We start from the raw sequence: 21126 nt of genomic DNA on the forward strand, positions 1-21126 counted from the left end.
TGTTCCTTTTGAGAAGGAAACTTCAGACATTTTTAAAAGCAGAACAGTATACTGATGAGCAAAGCCTTGAGGATAAAACTGGCCTTGTTAAATATAATGTTAGTCTGCAAGACTATAAGCTATATCTGCATGCACCAAAAAGCCTCCCACAGGGGCAAGAAGTGTAATACAACCTTTCTGTATAATTGTTAATGTATTTTACAAGGTCAAATATTAAAATAAAATACTTATTTTAATTGGTTCATTGCTGGAAATACAAAGTCATTTTCCAGTCTCTTGTATTTAACAGATTTGAAGAGTCAACCTGTTATCAACTGCTACTTTCATGTACAGTGTTGAACTTCACAGTATAGCAAAAGGTAAATAATGAGAATCAATACCACCTGAATGTTTTTGCTGACTTCATATTGCACAAGACTACTAAAATATTATTTAAACTTACTTAGATAAAACCAAGCAGGCATAATATATTTCTATACAAGTATAAAAAAATGGAAATTCTCAGTAAGTATTTGCTATCTAATTTGTATTCAGAATCTCTTTTACTTGATAGAATTTTACTTATTCTGTCAGGTGCTATGGCACCTTTATAGCAGATTAAGATTTTTATATATGTAAATGTATGTTATATATATATATATACACACATGTGTTTTACCTTGGAGGTTATAGCAAAATATTGTTCCCAATTTTCTGATTAAAATGAGTTATTTTTAGATACAAATCTGTACCTCAGAATAAAGAATGGATAACTTTGAGCTTGTCAAAAGAGAAGCTTGTCTTCTGGAAAAGAAGCCTAACTTAAGCTAAACAGGCATATACAAAAAATCTACATACTAGGCCACCATTTCTGTGAGAAAATAAATTACAAGAGACTATACACAAGATGTAACTTCCTTGCCCCCTCAACCACAAGATAATTTTAGCTTCCCAATCTGCATGGGACATGAAAAATATTTTAGCTAATGATAGACATTTCATTAGAATACTTCTAATGAATCTGAGGCAGAAAAAGGACTGCATCTTTTTGTAATTTCAATCTGCATGGTGCCACTGTCCTTCAAGTTGCTTTGATTTGTTTATGCATGTTTTGTTTCTGAATCACCTCTTCCAATTGCACCTCATCACTAAACTTTACAAAGGAAACAGTTTAGCAAGACAGCAGAACACTTCCATTTCAGGGAATCTTCAAAAGAAATGCTTTCCACCTGTTTCATAAAGCCTATTTTGTATCAAGACTGAACAGAGCAAGAAAAACATAAATGTTTTTATAAACAATAAAAGAGACGCTTTATAAAACATCTCTAATGAAAACAATGAAAGAGCTACAGATCAAATAGAAAAATCTTTCCACAATTAGAGAAGGAAACATACCAGCTCGCATACTGTCTTTCAACCTTAAAGAGATTTCTATCAAGATCAGCAAAGTCAGTTTTCCTGAGTACTAAGAAAGAACTAAATTTTAAAAGAAAATAAAAAAATGTTTTGTTTAAAAATCAAATAAAGAAAACTCAGCACTTGTTAGAACTAAATAATTGCTGCACTCTTCTGAATTTTTTATTGCTACCCATGGTACCGAACCATAAGAAGGAAGAGTACTATTTTTTTCATGTTATTTTCACCAACTAAACACAGTAAACTCATTCAGATCACTACGATACACTAACACAGAGATTTTAAAAAGCTGTTTTGATTTCTAAATCAACCACTGCTAAAAACCATGATCTTAAAGCTCATTTTAACAAAGTGTTTCAGTTCATCTTTAAAGAAAAAAGGAACTGAAATGTTACACTACAGCTTACCAAGCACATTCTTGTATTTCAGTAACTAAAAATTACAAGTAATGAAACAGAAAGTCCCGGAGTCCACATAATTTGTGAACGTTATACCAGCAAAGCATCAGCTTAAGTGAAACTTAGTTAAAATCATCCAGCAATATCCAGTTTCTATTAGTTCTGCTTTTTTGACAAAGAAAATGTTCTTTCTTGTCCCGCAACATAGAAACGCAAACACACCTTTGCTCATCATCTGGTCGTTTGATCAAATTGAACAGTATGTGTAGAAGCTGATCTCTCTCTTTGGGCTCAGGATGGAGGCAGGCTGTGCACAGTATGAGTGGAATCAACTCCTAAAAGGTTGTGGGTAGGGGAAAACCAAACAAAGTAAAAATGTTTTGGGCATATATTCATCAATGGCTAAAGAAATAAAGAAGATAAAACTAGTCATGTAACATCAAAATAGTTAGAGAAGATGTTCTAGAGTCTTGATCTCTTATTAAGTGACCTGAAAAAAGTGAATGTCTACAAAAGTTAGAATTGTTTTCCTGCTAGGAAAGATCAGGGGAGAACCAGGACATAAAATCAAAAACTCTGCAAAGACTACAGTTAACAAATGCAGGTCACCTGTAACCAGAATTAGAGGACTACCTACGGAAGTGAAGCGAGCTCCACAGACATCTAGGGGAAAAAAGCTCCTATTTCTGATGCCAAGGAGTTAAATATTTAAATTTCCAGTTAAGCATGCCCACAGTTTTGTGCACAAGTTTCAATAAGCACTGAGAAATATACACTGGTAAAGGTGACTGCAGACATATCTTCTATTTCATATTGTTGGTTGCTTTTGTGTTTGTTTTTTGTTGTTTTTTTTTTCAATGAGAGGCAATATCTGAGGCTTAATTTTCTTTTTAGACCAAATTAATTCCCTTAAGGAGCAAACTACCGAGAAAACACCGTATAAAACATTAAATGAAATAAAATATAAGGCTGTTGACAACAGTAAAGACCTCCTCCTCTTTAAATACGCATTCTAAGCTCATGGTATTCTTTCCCAGAAGAAACAAATAATTTTAAAATATGGACTGGAAGTCCGTTTCCTTGACCTTGTTGATGTGAGCATTTACTCCAATAATTTGAAAGCCACACAATATCTATGTGATTTAATATCTCAGGGACAGAAACATCATGCTAGGAGGTTGGGGGAAAAGGCCAAGACAAACCTAGAGTGTCCACAGAGAAAACCTGGGCAAGTAATTTGGAAACACCTCCTACATACTTTTAAGACACTTTCAGCAGACAATCTTTTTGTGAATTAGTAAGCTGTGATAAACAAGCAGATGACAGTGAGAAACACTTCTGAAGTTACCAGGGAAGATTACACAAAACTTGGAAAAAAACATAGCTATTTGCTGTAACTTTACAGGGAGGTGCCAGTTTTGGAGATGAATTCAAGGTGAGCTACTCACAGTGCTCTTGAGAGTAAGCCTAATAAGCAAGGTGGACATGTGGAAAAAAGCATTAAAGACACACTCACTGCTCAACTTTTATTTTTCTAATCAGCAAGTGCTATGTTGTTTTTTTTTTATTTTTTATTACATTGCCTAAACTAGTCAACTCCTGATAATTTGTTTTCATTTTACACTAGTTTGACTCAGTATGCTATTTTTCTCTCCTGAAGATAACAAACATCCTAAAATATTTTAACATTCTGGAAGATATTTTGACAGTATTTAACCTGACTATGGTACAGATTAGAGAATTTATGATAAAACAGAGGAATGAATGTAGAAATATCCTACTTAAGGCTTAGAAAAATTTTAAAGTACAAAAGGAAAAATATATTTTTTTACAATTTGGACATTTATATTTTTCAGTATTTCCAAGTGAGTCAGGTTTTGGATTTGTGGTTTTTTTTTTAATAGTGTAACACAACACAATATGTGAAAACCCGTATTAGAAGAAACTTTATAAATCACATCACACCACACAAAAAGCTAAATAACTTTAATCTGAAAGTTCCTTTTCCTCTAGAATTTGAGTATTAGATTTTATTTTTTAATATACTTAACGTTCAATATTTGTCCATTTCATGTTCTGAGAAGGCAGGGGGGTTGACCTATTTATTTTTTTGTATTTCACCACAGAAGCATTTTCTTTCCTACACTGTTTTAACTCAAAAAAATTTGAAGAAATATTACAAAAATAAAGAACCTTGCCACTCTAAATAACACTACTTTTACATTAAGCTAAGGCCTTTCAAAGAGGAAAAAAGATTGCGACTTCTAGGTGCACAATATAATTACTAATTTCACCATTTCACAGATCATAATAAAAACCTGAAATCACAAAAAGCCCTGTGTCACTTTTCTGAAATCTACACTAAGTTTACATTATCTAACGGGTCTTGCTATTCTTCTTAAATATTCCTTACAAAGAATTTTTAAAAATACTAAATCTCACCAAACAGGACATGATCTGGGGTTTTGTTTTATCTATAGAAACCATGACACATGGAACCTGTATGTTTGAGTACCTACTCGAAAATCTCAACTGCTCATTCAAAGCAGGTCTGTGAACTTTCCTTTTTTTAAAAGCTTATTTTCAAATTTACAGAAGTTAGCCAAGCTGTCTTCTTCCAGCTGAGTCTGTATGACAGGAAAACACCTCCAAATATTCAGCTAGATACTACTGAGGTAGTGTGTGTGAAAGGCTAATGAGTAACCTAACACCACTGAGGTGGGGCAGATACAAGGCTGGTTCGTTACCTTGCAGAGAGCTGGTTATTACAGCTGACGGAATTAGCTGTGTTTCCTTGTCCATTGGTCACATTCTCTCCTGCATACTATGGGAGAAGGAAGAGAGTGTTCTCTGCATCGCTGCATCAGTGCTTCTACAGCTCCTTCTATTAAGGGGAGTGGAGAAACAGTGAGAAGTCTCGAACAGCGTTTTATGTGCTCCCTACAGACCTAATGGGCAGGAAGGTAAAGCTGGAAGCAAAAGGGATTTTCTGTGGGACAAGAAGAACAAAACTTGGCCACAGATGGACAAAACAGATCAGGTGATGTCTCCCAAAGAGTTAAAAGGGGACAGATTTTTCTCAGTATATTCGGGATGATTAAAAACAAAAAAACCCAACATCCTGCAGGCAGGTTCAAGCTCATTCCTTCCTGTTGCTTAGGCAATGCCTTAGATGTAGACTTCTTTTAATAAAACTCAGATTTTTCATTCTCAAAACCAGCAGAGAAGTGCTGTAGAAAGTAATTTACCAACAAGAGACAACAATATTAGCATTTGTTTAAATTCAAGAGTAAAGTTCGTATTATTGTGGAGATTGTATATAATTACTAATAATCAAGGAGAGGACTTCCAGTGCTCTTTGAAACACTCTGCCTTCCTCGGGAAGGAATACCACTTATGCTGACAGTCAATAACAAAAACCAACCAAGCAAACAACAACCCTCCCTCTATTTCATTTGGGTTCTTTCCTAAATGTTCTGTTTACTCCAAGTCCCTCTTCTCCCTTTTACCTGACTTAGGAAAACCCATTTAGTTCATGTTGGAGTTGGTCAATAATACCAGGAGTGGATTTCAGAACGGAGATGCTGCTTTCCCATTAAATGCCAAGCACACTGCCACTGTAACATTTTCAGCACTTGCAACTTCATGCAAAAAAAAGTGTCAGAGGTCTCACCTCCAGTGCTGAAAAGGCAAGTTCCTATCTGATGCAGTTTATATCTGAGCTACTCAGATGCAGAAGAGAGAGAAAAAAGTCATTTCTTTCTTATGGTGAAATGTGCTACACACCAAGAGACAAGGCTATGGAGCTGACCCAAGACTGCACAGAACTGGAACTGTCTTCCCTCTGTTCTACTTCTGTGTAAATGCCCATCTGAGTCTCTTCTAAGAGAAAGTAAGGTTTTGGATTTTTTTCACCATAGGACCTCTGGACAACTTCTCCCTACTTTATGTCAACATTTTCTGTTAATATTGAACAGATGCAACATTTGTAATGATTCAAGTTTTCCAGTTCTCAGTAAAGGCAACATTTACACAGGTAGCTCTTCATTATGGTCAAAAAGAAGCTGACTTCTTAAGGGTAACAGGAATCACCTCAACTACATGCAACAGTTACTCCTACATATTAAAAGTACTAAACCAAAATATTAGTGCTTGTGATTTTTTAAATGCATCCTATAGCAAGCATGTGTATGGTTTGCTGACAATTTTCTTACAAGTTTGTGACAGATTCATTATGTGTTGAACAAAAAAAAAAAATTACAATGAAAAAGGGGACAGATTCTTCTCAGGACATTCAGGATTATTAAGAAAAAAAAAACAACCTGCAGGCAGGTCTCTCAGATCTTAGTTTCTCTCACTAGGTACTGTCTTTCTGTTGCAGTGCTCATAAGCAAAATAATTATTTCAAAGATTAAATTTAATTAGTATTAATTGTCAAGACTGGTTACTTCTTATTTTATTAGTATAATAATATGGCAAACAGTTGATGGAATAATACATAGATGAGGATGCCATTATGACCAGTATTTAAGATGTGTCCCTTTTAGTTTTCTCTGTTAGTCAATGTTTGTATTGCGAACCCATGCTATGTTAAAATTTTTCTGTAACTTAACCTCTGAGAACAAGTAAGTAAAATAATCTTATTTGCAGCAACTGAAATAGTTGCAGGTAATAACAAACTACTGATACAGAGTCTCTGGTGCAAGGATCTATTTGAAGTTATTTCGGAATTCATCATTTTAGTTTTAAAATGAAAATATATTTAATCATAGGATTAATACATTATTTAAAACCTTCATACTGCTCATTTTATTAATATTAAAATTACAACTCTAATCCCATTTCATTATGAGACTATTGTTCCAGGATCCACATTAAGCCTTTTGTAGATTCTAAAGGAATTCTTCTATGTAAGAATCGATGCACATATGGGTGTAAAAAAAATTTTATACTTCTTTGTTTATAACCACTGGTTATTTGGAAACCTGCTTATAAAACTAGTAAGAAAAAAAAAAACCAAACACTAGTAAAAAAGGGAAATTCATTTAATAAAACTCAAATTTAACTCCTTCCATCCATGAACTATATTATGGTTAAAGACATGGCATTGAAAGACATCAGTTTTCCAACTAGAGATGTAAATACTCCATGACACTGAGCTATTTCATTTTAAGAAAACTACACTAGCCTCTTATGTCCACAGAAGGAAACTAAAGACTGATATTTAAAATGGTTATGTCTCTCTCTTACAGGTGTGTGTGGGAACCCCACCCCACAAAAAAAAGCCCCCAAAATGAAAACACCCCACATAAACCAGGAAGAGAATTTCTTGATTAAAAAAGAAAACCAAGATCCTGATATATAAGTAAAAAATTCTACTCTAGACATATAAACATGTTTACCCCTGCTAGCTGCTTTTTTATAGTATAGCTCTTGACATACAGAAGATGGCTGACTTTGATTTAAAAAAAAATCTTAAATATATTTTAGTTTTAAATGGTAAACATACATGAAAAAGATTCCAATGCATCTGAAATTTTATGAACTGAAGCTGCTTATCTGCTAGAAGCGTATTCACAGACTCTTTACTTAGCCAAAGGGGTTTTTTTAAGAACATATTTTTAGTTCTTTGTTCATTTTAATTTTATTTACTGTTCTGGCACCTTTGTTTGCAAGTACATTCACAAACAAATCTAACATTGACTTCTATGTTTTGAAGTGGTTAGGATAATCTAGACACTTCAGACAAAACCAAAACTAAATTTACATATTGATACATGGAATTTTTTACTGATTTTTTTTTTTTCTGAACCTAACCAGACAGTGAAAAAAATATTAAAGCTGCAGCAATACACAAAAATAACAAATAATAAGTAATAACAAATAATTTCAGAAATGTGTCAGACATTCTAACACTAACTGGTTGCCTGGTTGCCAACTATAATATTTACTGGAACACTTACTACCAAGTCAGGCAGGCTGCTACTGAGCTGAAGGGGTTAAAAAAGGCATTGGTGAAATGGCTTCTGAATTCCTAGTCAAGGACAACATTTACTGAGAGACTGTCAACCTCCACAAACCCAGTTTCTCCAAAATGAGAATGTATAGCACGGTTTCAGCTTAACGTTGTGCAACCAATTTCAACATGATGGATGCTTAAAGAACACAGATAGGTACTTGAGGGAGTCATCAAAAAATTACACCTAATTCTCACGTCTAACACACTGACAATTTAATATCTTAAATACTATCCCTGCACCGTTTCAGAGAAGACTGGTGGTCACTTAGCATTAGAACCTGAGCCTGATACTTATCTTTCTCAAGTTAGCGATCTTTTGGCTTGTTTTTACATCATTTTTCTGTAGAATTCTGCTGAGACTCCTTAAGGATAAATTTGTTTGTGGACAAGACCCAAAGTTGAAACTTGGAGAACCTAGTTGTTACTCCTTTGCTTACCTTTTTGTAATACTGATAGTAATAAACACTAAAAAAGTCTACCTGAGTTTTCCTTCAAATTGCACAATTTCACCTCAAAGAACATTACAATAGTTAGAGCAACATGTGGTAACTGAGAAAATCTATTTTAAAACCAAGTATACAGTGGTAGAACTTTAAGCATCCCATGCAATCCAGTTACACAATTCTCACTTGTGGCTTTATAAGTCAAATTGAAGCAGATGAGTCACTTAAAACAACAATACATGTAACCAAATGTAACTTCAACTGTAAAATAAGGTAAGTAGACATTAGCCTAAAAGGTCACAAGTTAAACGCATTACACAGATTATGCTACAAGCTGTGAAAAGAAGCCAAAACACCACAACTTGCAAAAAGCAGAGGGAAGGAAAGGAATAAATAAGAAATGAGAAATTAAGCACTGATCCAGAACCATTCACAGAATTATAATGAAAGACTATTAACAGAACCATTTCAAGAGCACCTAGTTAACACCCCTCAGAAAAAAACCCGAACACTTTCTATGAAGCCTGAGACTTCCAAAACATTGTACATCTCAGTCTCACCATGTCAACTGTTCATTACTTATATGCTATAAAATTTCAGATTGTAGGATCAGTACAAATTTCTTAAGGAGTTTTCAAAGCCTTAGAATGAATTTATGCAAAAGGCACTACTAAGTCTACTGTACTGTAGGTCCCCTCAACAAGGACTAAAACTTACTCAATAAGCTATGCTACACCAAACCCTTTATTTTGGTGTTAACCATTGGGATGTTGAATTTTTTTTTAATTTTTTTTTTTTTACACATATGGTAATGTGCAATATTTACAACAAAGCAATACAAAATCAGTAATTCTTTTTCCTTCTTCAATCACTGTCTTCCTTTTCTACACTATATTATATGAATGATTATGCAAAAAAAGTCTTCATTCACTTACCATTTTCATAATAAATTTATAATGAAGCTAATTAAAAAGGTGAACATAAAAGCAATTGCTAATTTTCTTATGAAGAGTTGTTTCTGGTGAATCTTATCTTGGCTGATACATGGTGCTTCTACAAAAAGATGGCATAATACTTTTTTTCTTGAAGTAGCTTATGCTGAAAAAGAACCTGAACTTTAATCCTTACTAAAACTGACAAAATAAACCTAATTTAATGTTTGAACTTATATACTCTGCTCTTCATAACACACATCAACCACAGTCTCTTCTAACAAAACCATTTTTGCTATCACAATCAGATGGACCTACAGTAAGTGTCTTACTGAATGCTAATGGGTGCCTTAAGCAAAGGAAGAAATATTAGGATATCATGCAGGTTTACTGAACTCACCTTACAGAGGTGTAAAACCATTTTCTAGGAGCAGAGATGCATGCACAAAAGTAAGAACATGATTGCAAGTAACAAACTTTCATGAAATTAGACACATCATCTTCAAAATGAACAAGAAAGCATCCTGGTAAAAGTAAAAGGTAAAATTTCAGGGTTCCTCACCTCTCGCTTTGCAAGCAGCACATTAGGAACAATATGAGGCAGGCAGCGTCCCAACATTAACATGACACTTTTTTCACTATCTGCAATCCGAGATACCTGGAAAACAAAGTTAATTTTGGTGTTTTGTTTTTTTTTTTAATGAAGCACAGAAACAGTAAAATATCCTTTCAAAGGAATAACAGCAACTGTAGCAGGCTGATCACTTACCAGAAATTACTTAACTCACGCACACACATTAAGTCAAGTTTTTAATCTGGCAGTAACTCTTTAAAAGCATGAAACCACTTGTAGAGACTCTAAACTTTCCAGTAATTACACACGTATCACTAGGTTTCATATTTAAGCTAAAATCTGAAAGCATATTCTTATTTCTTAAGTTGCACGCACATAAATCTAGAAACATAAGTTAATAGACTTTGTTTAGATGCCAGTATTGTTTAACTACTGTTGCCATGCAGAATAAAGGATCTTCTAGTTTACATCAGCTGGGAAATGTACCTCTGATCCCAAACGGCTGTCTGCTGACATCCGACAGAAAGACAGTAGTGCTTGATGGAAAGCTGGTGACAATTTCCTGAAATACCATCAAAAAGGGAGAGGGGAGGAAAAAGCATAGATCAGAATGGTGATGGAGCAAGTCCTTTCACCCTGGTTTAACCAGCTAAGTAAAATGACATTCAGAAAGCAAGTTTTAAGTGAACTGCAGAAGCTTTTGTTTGAAATAGTCTTTGACTTTTAAAGGTGCTGACTTAGTAGCAAGAAATAAAGTGAGTGTCCTAATTAAGAATTAAACTTAGTTCCGAAAAATGCAGTATCTTTCAAACTGCTACACAGAGGAAAATAGGACTAAGGCATGAATCAGAAGAAGCTTTAATAATAAAAAAAGGAAGCATACAATTATGCAAACTGGAGAAGAGGGGCAGAAATCACAAGTATTTTTTCTCAATGTTTTGATTCAGCACATTGCATAAAAACATTTGCGTAGAAAGTTACAAGCTTCAGGATTAAATAGAGATTGCTAATTGCTCCTTTGGAATCTAAACATTGGACTAAAACGTATAGCAAGAACCTCAAAACTAACCTTAAATTACTGCCTAACCCCTAAGGTAGCTGTGTATCCATAGACATACTGTCTCATGCCCATGCACAGCACCAGCCACCACAGATGAGCTACTCAAAGCCTTAAGCACACACATAAAATCCTATTAAGAGTCTCAAAACAACCTTCTCTGAGAAGGGCAATTTGGCAGAAATATTCTCAGAAAACAATTATTGGACTGACCATTAAAATAAAAGAGGCAAAGAAGCAGCTGCAGCATCCAATTTTTCCCAGCAATGACAACTCCCTCTGCCTTATCTGAAGCCTGTTTTCAGATGCTAATCTAACACTGTCTCATCCACTATGCCTGTGGATGAAGGAAAAAGAACATTTGCCTTCTAAAAGATGGACAGTTTCCTGTTTGTATCTTCTAATTACACTGTATTAAGAGTTTAAGGGAAGAGGTAATTGCTATTTCTTAAGCAGTACCACCTTTCAACTCTTAAAAAAGCTATTTTATGAACTAAAGTACACAAAACCCTATGCACATACAATTATGTGTATGGTCATATATATTTTTATCTGATAGACTGAAACATCACAGTATTTATAATAAGTACATCACCATTTACCCTTTTCTAACAACAAAAAAAGTATGTTAAATATCTAAGTTCCTACTTAGAATTGTTTAAACTAGTTCATAAATATACCACAGTACTTTTCCTCTTTTGACTACCTGAAAAATATGATAAATAAGAATTTATGTTAATTCCTTAAAATCCAGTTTCTTCCTTGACAGTACAGATTTATAAAACATACTTTAAATTTTGCTGAAATAAGTTCCACTTTGTTCCTATCACCTTGGGTTTGTGCAAGCGTTCACTTGAATAAAAGTTCAATAAATGACTCGGTAGAAAATTTTAAGGGACTGATGTGTAGCAACATGTTAATTCTTATTCTGTAGAAGTATTTTTGAATGACAGAGTAACAGGCTCTACTCAAGGCTTTAAGATTTATTTACACTGGGAGAACATGAGCAAGTGCTGAAAAGCACTAGCTTAAAATTAACCACGTAGACGAAGCATTTCAGGACTCCAGTCCTCTCTATTGGGATGGTGATTTTTTTTTTCTTTGTTTTGTGTTTTGTTTTCTGGGCTGATGGTTGTACATGGTGATCTTAGAGGTCTTCTCCAACCACAACAATTCTGTGATTAAGAGACTGGAAAACCTCAGCCAGCTCTTTGCCCAGGCTGTCCCTCACCTCAGTGTTTTGTTCCATGGAACTTCAGATCCTTCCCCACTTACCACCTTAATTAAAATTCTACATAAGGGCAACATTCTAACCTCATGTTGCAGAGACTAAAAACTAACCAAGCATGACAATATGTCACTGAATTACCCGATGGGTTAATTAACAGCAAGCTATGTGCAGCATGGATCCCATTTTGATTGCTGGCTATATTTAGAGTCAAGAAAGGTTTTCCTAAATAAAGTCTCGTAAAATCCTCACAGCTATGCTGGACATAAATGATGACAAACCCAGGCCTCTTGCACTTAGGCCTGTGGAAAGACAGATGCCTCAAGTGAAGATGTTCAAATATAAGGAAGTATGACTAATACAAAAACAAGCACTACTATTATACACACATTGGGACAAAGGAATCAATTTACTGAAAAAGTCAGGAGTGACAGCTATAATGTAAAAAACCACCCTGTATTTGGTGCAAGCTACCAAACACCTAAAATGAGTTGAAGAAATAACATGTGGTGCAGCCTATTTAAACTGCTGCTAGTGCTTTCTGCTGCAATCTGTTAGACAAGACATTTTTTCCAATGATGGCCACGTCCTCATTTGTGAGCAGGCAAGCACAGCTGATCTGAGTGCTCCAACAAAGCAGCCTCATTTGCTCCTCTATCCTCTCTTCCCATCTGGGCACGATTTGTGCCAAGAATCCACTCCCTTGCTGCAGTAGTAACAATCTTACTTTTTATGACAATATGTTGGTTTTTAATACTTCTTAATACACTCTGAATAAATTGTAGTAATTTTCTTCTACAAATAACCACCCCTGAACTGAAATTAAAAAATACCCAATACTCCTATGGTGCTTCTCCTCCCACAGATCTCAAAATACTTAATAAAGAATATAATTCTTAATGAAAAAAATTAGTTCATTATTACAAACCAAGTGCGTAATCCAGAAAGAAAAGTTAGTGATACAGATCTATAAAACACTATCATATACAGTTTCCTTTGACCCTTCACTGACATGTTAAGCCTAAAACTCTGTACAAAAATAGCTACATATTATATTATGCATGACTTGTCTCTGCAGTGAACAGCATTTGAGGGGACCTCTGAAGTCAACTCAGTGGGGATTCAAGGCTTTATTCAACAACTTCTCAAAAAATCCACACGCAGTTACATTAAAAGAGTTCGGAACAGTAAAATTCTGTTTTTCTATACAGAGTCATAAATCCCACTGGAGATACTCAGTTCCTTCTTCACTCAGTGATCTCATTTGATCTTTATACCCATCCTCACCATCCCCAAACCATCTATCACTTAACCATTCATGCACTTAACACCTCCTAGCATTTCAAATTACTCTAAGAAGAAATTTGCAGCAAGCCACAGATCAAAGTAGGAAGACAAATTTATAACAATCAGTGTATCACAGCTATAACTTTTGATACATGGTCTAGATATTGATCAAGGATATGGAAGTAGTATAATAAAATTTTTAAAAGTCACAAAATAAAACCCAAAATATGTGGAAATTTTAAACGGAACCACTGCAAATTTTCCAAAAAAACCTAAGCAGAGTTTTACTTTCCTGTTCAACACTAGTATATTCAACTAGAAGAGAAGAAATTTGTAGCAGGACTCTGAGAGACTGTATTCAGAAAGCAGAAATCTTTCCTCCTGTTCTAAAGTTAAGATATCATTGAAGGTATTTCAAGTAGAAATTAGAAAGAGAACAGGAAGATCCTGTCTTTCAATTCACTGCTTTGATTTTGGTTGGGTTGTGGTTTTTTGTTGTTATTGCAAGGAATAGGATTGGTTTTAGAAATGAGTAGGAGGTGAAAATAAATGATCTTGATACTAAAAATGTATGCTTGTCAAATGTACTCCTCCCAAAGACGATTAAGAACATTATGAAAATATTATCACTGCACCCTAAAGGTATGTTTTACTTGCACTCAAAACACAAATGAGATATGAATTCTGCAGAACTTTACTGACAGAAAAAATAACTATCCACTTCAGAAGAAATCTGAATTAAAGCATTCCCATTTAAAACTGATTACTAACCTATTGGGTTTATCAAAGTGGACTGTAGTCTTAGCTGATGGAGCAGAAGAGCGTTGTTTCTCTTTTCCTTTACAGGGTATAGAATTTAGTGTATCATCTTTAGAAGTCCTTGAATCGACTCCAGATGATAAAGAAAGTCTTGTTTCCTCAGTTTTTCCATGTTTATTGTCCTTCTCAGAGCTCTTGATATCCAAGTACCGTCCGTTGTCCTCAGAGTCTGTGACAGGCACTTGTTTTAAAGAAGGATGGGGAACTACACCATAAACTGTTGATGCAGCAAAATTTTCGTTCTTGAGAATATCTATTTCACTAAAAGAGGAAGAACAAACAATGAAATATTTTTGTAGTTTTCATGGTAAGATTGTTGGAATTCCAGGACTGAAGCACAGAAATAAGGACAACATACTGAAGATCTCCCCCTTCAACTCCAGGATGTTTTAAAATTCTTTAAGAGAAATAACTTGTATCACACAAGTTGTTCAAATGAGCACTGGGTTTAATGGAGCTCTTTAGTTAAAAATACGTAGTAGGAAAAATGTCTGAGAGTGAGTGAACCAATGAAATAAGTGACTAACAGTAGATGAAACAGTATGTTTCATCCAGAAACATATTTGTTTCTGGATGAAATCTGAGCACTAAGACACAAATTGTCAGAGACAGAACTCTACCTGACATGCAAAACTTAAAATCCTACTGTGATGCATTAAAACATACTGTCCCATACTTTGAAAAATAATTATTTTGCAATTCAACCAGGACACTTAAATTATGCACTTGCCCCTATGTTATTGTATGCCCCAATGGATCTCTTTAAGAACAGTATTGTACAAAATCACATTTTCACCAAACTTCTAGAGTCTCTTTATTATTGTTAAAGACACTGCAATTTTCTTCCTACAGAGCAAGACAAGCAGAAAACTGTGTTGAAAGAAATTATTAAAACAAACATCTTTCTAAGTGTTTGCAAGCTGTACACACCATAATACTAAGGACTGAAATAAATCTGACTGAAAACCTACACAGAACACATTTAAATTGATTCTATTTTCAAATAATTAAATAGAGAAGGTGCACTGAGAGAACAAAACTGATTACAAAGTTAAATGATGTAGCCAATAAAAAGGAAATAGTCAGTTTGAAATCTCTTCATTTTTGTACATCAAATATCACATATTAAAAAGGAAAGGCTGCCCTGCTCTGAAGAACACTCTAGTATTTTTATGCAAGTTGTATGTTTTTGTGTGTGTGCTAGAAAAACATGGAGAAATTATTCAACCATTTATCAGCAGTTGAGCAGTGGATAAGTACATACCTCTCAAGTCTTTGGATTTGTTCCATCAAAGACCATTTCTCAGTGTTTAACACACTTATTTGATCTTCTAATTTTTGCACTATTAAACATTGCTAAACACAAGACAAAAACAAGAGTTTAGTACAATAAAGTAGTACTGCCAACAGCTGTAAAATTTCTTCTGTACATTCTCTTACTTCTATTGACTGTGGTGCTGTTTCAAACACAGGGACGGTCCCGAGGACAGGAGTGGCAGCCTCTAACTCATCATCTTCTACACCAACTGATACATCCACCAGATCTTTCGCAGACACGTGATGGTTTCCAAAGTCACGATAGAGTTGTAACAGGTCAGGAGGTTTTGGAATATTCAATCCTACATCATCCCAAAGTTCAAAATCCTTCAAAGGAATAAAAGAAACTAAACCATACAACATACTTCCTTTTATTTCGGCTTCTTTTCCGTATTTGACTACAGGTCATACAAAAGCAAAATAATAACATCAAGACTGCACTGTAGTGAAGAAGACAAAACCTTAAATCAGATAGCAAAAAACAGAAGTAGAAAAAGGATCCATTTCATGACCCATAGCAGTTTCACCCTAAAGGCAACTCTAGGTAATGTACTAGTAAGAGGACCTTCCAAAACCAAATAGATCACAATTTATTTTTTATAGGACGTGAACACTCTTTAGAATAAAATATAACGTTGATTAAATTCTAAAAGAAGCCAGTGCAGTTGATAAAAGGCTTTCTACTGACAGATCATTTTGTTCCCATCTCATTCAGAATCAGAAGTGTAATTTTCCAGAAGCAAACAGCTCTATAGATAACTGATAGGGTGAATATTCTCAGTGAAATTTGGACATAGCTGCATTAATTGAGTTGTAAAGAACAGTAAGGCCTCTTGTCTCAAATCATCACTATATGACCTTTTTTGCACTGACATTTTAGTATTCTATTATTACAAGATTATTCTATGACTGTATATGCAAGCAAGTATTTCACCAGGAGTTGCTATGGCCTCTTAAATGATATTAAATTTCATAGGGTTGCTTTTTTCTTTTTTGTTTAGTTTGGTTTGATTTTTTCCTACTGTTCACAATGGTCACTGTATTTCCATATTCTGTTTACATACATCTTGAAGAGATTATTTTCTCAAAGAATGCTGAAATTAATTTAAAAATTCACATTTTGCTCTAGTTATTACTTTTAGTATGCTTATTTGTACCTTTCAGAATGAAGAACTCCCCTGATTCTTTTCTTTTGCTCATTGCCTCACAACATAAAACACTTTCAGTTGAGAACACAAACACTAAGGGTAAATTACTGATATTTTCTGGTTTTGAGGCTGTATTCTCACAAGTGTTTGTATGAAACGTAGCACTGTTAAACTCTAATCTTAAGTGAATGATCCAGAAATTTTATTTAACAACACATTTTCTTTAGATATTATGATATGAAAACTGTGCGAAAAATATAAAAAACTAAATACAGATAGAACTGATTTGAATTCTGTATTTAATAGTGAACTAAATATTTAATTCTGGCAATATTCCAGTTTTATGGTAAATACAAATTGGGCATTTATGTTATTGGGTGTTCTGTTTGCTCCACAACAGTAATAACGTAACTAGAACCTTTGAAATATTTGAATAAACATGTAATGCTCATCACCTTAGGAAAAATGTATCAAAGCATAGTTATTTTTGTAAATATCAAGCATAACAACTTATTACCTTCTGCAAGATTGTATCAAATGCCACACTGTGGTAAAGAATACTCATAGCCATATGCATGCCCAGGAGATGACAAACAATAAGCGTATTGTACACCCTGCACAACTCAATTGAGTGATTTAAGGAAAAGATTACGAAAAAGGGCATCCACCAGGATCAAGGGTGTAAATACCTGTAACTCACAGTATTTTTCTTCTTGTTCTTCTTTCTTTAAAGAATGCAACCATACTGTCTCCTTCCTACAAATTCTGGGAAAATACTCCTCGAAGTGCTATGTTTTCAAAGCCTGCTTTACAAAGAAAATGCTAACTGACATATTTAACTCCTGGAATATCATATATATAAAGTGAACTACATACAAAGGAAATAATTTATATTCACCCAACTTTATGACAAGATCAGAATATGGAAAGCAAGAAAGTTAAAAAAACCAACCAAACAAACTCACAAGATGAAAGCTTTACCTGATCATGATTTTCATCTGAAAATGTTATTGATGTAAGCTTGTAACTATTCTTCAATAAAAATTCATTAACTAGGAAGTTTAGAGCTCTTTTCTCAAGAGGTCTGATTGGCTCCTGGAAAAAAAACAAACAAACAAAAATATACTACATCTTTGGTTCATTTGCCTTTCAGCTACAGAAGTGTATCTGTCTTTAAGCCCATGCAAAACTCAGTCATCACCAGTCACCTACCTGAATTTCAGGACTTGATTTATAATTTTTTCGTTCCTGCAAAGGAACTTCATTTTCTGGGAAGGGAAAAAAAAGTAACTAAATTTTACTCTTTCATACAGGATGAGCTCAGCTATTTCTACATTGTTCAAAGTAGAGACTTAAGAAAAGGTTTATGTACACCACCTGCAGCCTGAGTCAGGTTGGCTCGGAGGGCCTGTATGGTCTCCTTGGCTTTCCGTAGTTCAAACTCCAGGACTGGACAGGGATTTGGATTAAACACACACAGGCATCCAACCAAGGCAAGGGAAACAAAAATAAAATATAAAAAGCAAGGATGGGTGTGAAAAAAAATACACAGTTTGTATTAAACAGAAAGCATGCAACCTATATGGAACTTATGAACACATGCAGCAGAGTTGGTCTGAAAGCAAACTGGTGAATGTTTTCCATAGATTCGCTGGCTTTATGTAAGCTAAATCAAAATTTCAAGCTGTCTGACAAGGACTCGCTGTAGGGCTCGGGGGGTTGCACTTTGATGTGTTTTTTGTCTTGTTTTGGGGGGGCTTTCTTTGTTTTGTGTGGTGGTTTTTTTGTTTTGTTGTTTTGGAGTTTTTTTGCTTGCTTTTAAATTTGTGTATTATTGGGAAATACTTGACATTTCTTCCCCCCTCTTCCAATCAGCTGATACTATAAAGCATTTTTTTTTTTTTTTTTTTTTTGAGCAAGGGGAGTATGCAGACAATCAGGGGACAGATCTGAATCAAGCAAATACATGCTGGGAGCAAAGGAAGCTGTCTCCATGCAGCAGAGCTTAAAATATGACATGAATGCATCATCCTAATGAGACTACAGATACTTTTGAAAATAAAACCATACACTGAAATTCTAGTAGTTTAAATGGCAGAACTAGAAACATATTTTGTTTCACTATGAAAATAATTTTAAATATTTATTTTAAAATAGTAAACATTTAGGAATACTCTAGAGTTAAGATTTTTAATTTAGTTGAACACATTTAAGAGATGCACAAGAACCCCACCCCAAAAAAGCAAAATATGCAGCTCTGATATTACTTAGAGTAGGTTTCAACAAAAGACTTTGCTCCACTATTCTTCAAGCTTTCCAGTTACTCTAGACTATACAACACTTTCAGTGACTTGCAGTCAGCTTTAGAGATTCCAAAATATGTAATTGTAGATGCCTTTATCACCTACTTCAAACTTTAAAATGCTGTAGCTTGGCAAAACAAAAGAGCAAATGGTCTTTATATAGACATCTAGAGCTGGACTATCTAGGAGAGCCTAGTTAAGGAATTACCAGACAACTATATACATTTCATTAATTCTCAGATTAATCTAACCACACTTAAATTTAAAGTTACCAGAAAGAATAATTCTTGTACTTAACTAGAACAGCTACCATACAGAAGTGTTACACTATTAATTATCTAACATTTGCTTAAAATTATTGCAGCTGCTTTTAATAAGAAAGTACTAATGTTTTTAAATATTGCCTAGAAATAATTTAACATGGCATTTTTATGTATTTACACAGAAGACAATGCATGGCAGAAACACTGCGTTGGCTCTGGCTTGTAAGAAATGCTACTGAAGACCACAAAAGAAATAGTTTCCTCTTTTTAACATCTGTTACTAAGGTTCTTTTGATAATTAGCACTCATGGAAAAAAAAATTCACTCAGTTTGCATTTATCCATAAAAACTGAAGGAGTAACTACAGTACACCACATTTGCTACATGAAAGTAACTTGTTTGATGCACAGAATTTTACTGCAGCAATACAAAAGCGCAACTGAGGATACAATGAGTAAAATATGTAAAATCTCTCTAGTATTCAGCAATGCTGATCTGCAAATACTTCTGTGCAACAAAGTTAGAAAATGCTCTCGTAGTGAAGTATTTAATAATTTTAGCACTTCCTTGCATTTTAGTTACTAATTCACAGTTACAATTCTAAGTTGTAAGCCACTAATTTGTTAGCTTCTGAAAATTGTGAAGAATTCAAATTAAGTAATTCTTCTAATGGAAATGACTATGTGCTAATGTTTTATTCTAGGAAAATATTTTCAAAGACCAGAACAGTTGCAGATCAGGAGTGCCCTGCACTAGAATGATATAAAGAATTAAAGGGGAAAAAAAAAAGTTAGTAAAACAACACAAACTAGGAAAACTCAGGGTTCCCATTAAAGAAAATAGGAATAAGACATGTCTGAAGGCATAGAAACCCAGAAAAGTCATGTCAGGCAAACCCGTGTCAGACGGCAAGAATTGATTTTTAGTGAACTGTGATGATGCTGAAAATTCTTAGAAGCCATTAGGACTTTACCCATTCAACCTTAGAAGTAGATTACTCTGCTGCATGTTTCTCTGGGTACAGTGGAAGATTCTGGACACTGTACATTTGAGTAGTTGTCACTTCACAGCATATCACAACAGCCACACAATTGTACTACAACAGAGCATTGTTACAGCTGTACCTCATCTCCTACTCTTACCCATGCCCACACTCCAACTCCCACCGTACAAACCTCGATGCACCTAAGCCAGTCACAAATTTAGCTTTTATTTGAAGAAGTCTGTAGGTTTTTTGATAGAAGCATAAATATTTGTAAGTGGCTACAATATGATTACAGTCGTATTTTAAATTATGATTAAAAGCTTTTATTTTAGAAGCCATACTGAAATGTAATCTTCTGCCAAAATAAACAATAATTTTAACTCAACCTGTGCACTAATGAAATCAATGCTGGAAATAACCTTTTGTTGACTATTTGACAATCTCTCATATAAAAGAGCAACCTCTAACCTTTTTCTTTGTAACCAATGTCAAATACTGTCTTTAAAAATAAACAAACAAACAAACTTAAAAAAAAAATCACCTGATCTCTTTTTCTCCCTCTCCTTCAATTGTAAAGCTCATGTATGTTAGACAAAAGCATTGATTAAGCCAGCTAAAGTTTAATTTCATCCTTGACTAACTGAATATGCTGATAACATGCATAACTCACTACAGTAGTTGGTGAAAGGAGCTGACAGTCCTTAAGATCAATGTACTGCAGAGTTTTGCTGCAAACAGGCCAGGAAAGGATAGAACAGAGTTGAAAAAAGCAACGAGCGGGAATTTAGAGTCTTGAACTTGGTTAATCCTACAGGAAAAAAGGCATTTCTGAATAATCTGTTTTGCCTCAGGGGAGAAAACTGCTCCTTCAGAATGTCCCTCTCGTGCTTTTATGTTTTATATAGCACTCAAATCACTACAGCTACCATTCTGAAAAAAAAAAAAAAAATTACTTACA

General features: G+C 34.3%; 1 protein-coding gene across 6 annotated transcripts in view; it reads right to left on the bottom strand.

The window, feature by feature from the left end:
• Nucleotides 1-21126, bottom strand: part of RELCH (RAB11 binding and LisH domain, coiled-coil and HEAT repeat containing) — a 72735-nt gene that overhangs the window by 35816 nt on the left and 15793 nt on the right. For 4 of the 6 annotated variants that reach the window (XR_011724400.1, XM_071736613.1, XM_071736612.1 and 1 more), the window contains exons 3-11: nt 17995-18066; nt 17830-17885; nt 17599-17712; nt 15593-15796; nt 15417-15508; nt 14105-14413; nt 10248-10323; nt 9750-9845; nt 2016-2128 (exon numbers count right to left, since the gene is read on the bottom strand). Coding sequence is in view for 4 of the 6 variants with exons in the window: in XM_071736613.1 (XP_071592714.1) it covers nt 2016-2128; nt 9750-9845; nt 10248-10323; nt 14105-14413; nt 15417-15508; nt 15593-15796; nt 17599-17712; nt 17830-17885; nt 17995-18066 (1132 nt within the window). In the remaining 2 variants the exon portion in view is untranslated. Of the gene's footprint in view, nt 1-2015; nt 2129-4540; nt 4671-9749; nt 9846-10247; nt 10324-14104; nt 14414-15416; nt 15509-15592; nt 15797-17598; nt 17713-17829; nt 17886-17994; nt 18067-21126 lie in introns of those variants that run through there. The other 2 variants (XM_071736615.1, XM_071736616.1) reach the window with 2 other exon arrangements.

Source organism: Heliangelus exortis, chromosome 2 (assembly GCF_036169615.1).
Source record: "Heliangelus exortis chromosome 2, bHelExo1.hap1, whole genome shotgun sequence".
Classification (NCBI taxonomy): domain Eukaryota; kingdom Metazoa; phylum Chordata; class Aves; order Apodiformes; family Trochilidae; genus Heliangelus; species Heliangelus exortis.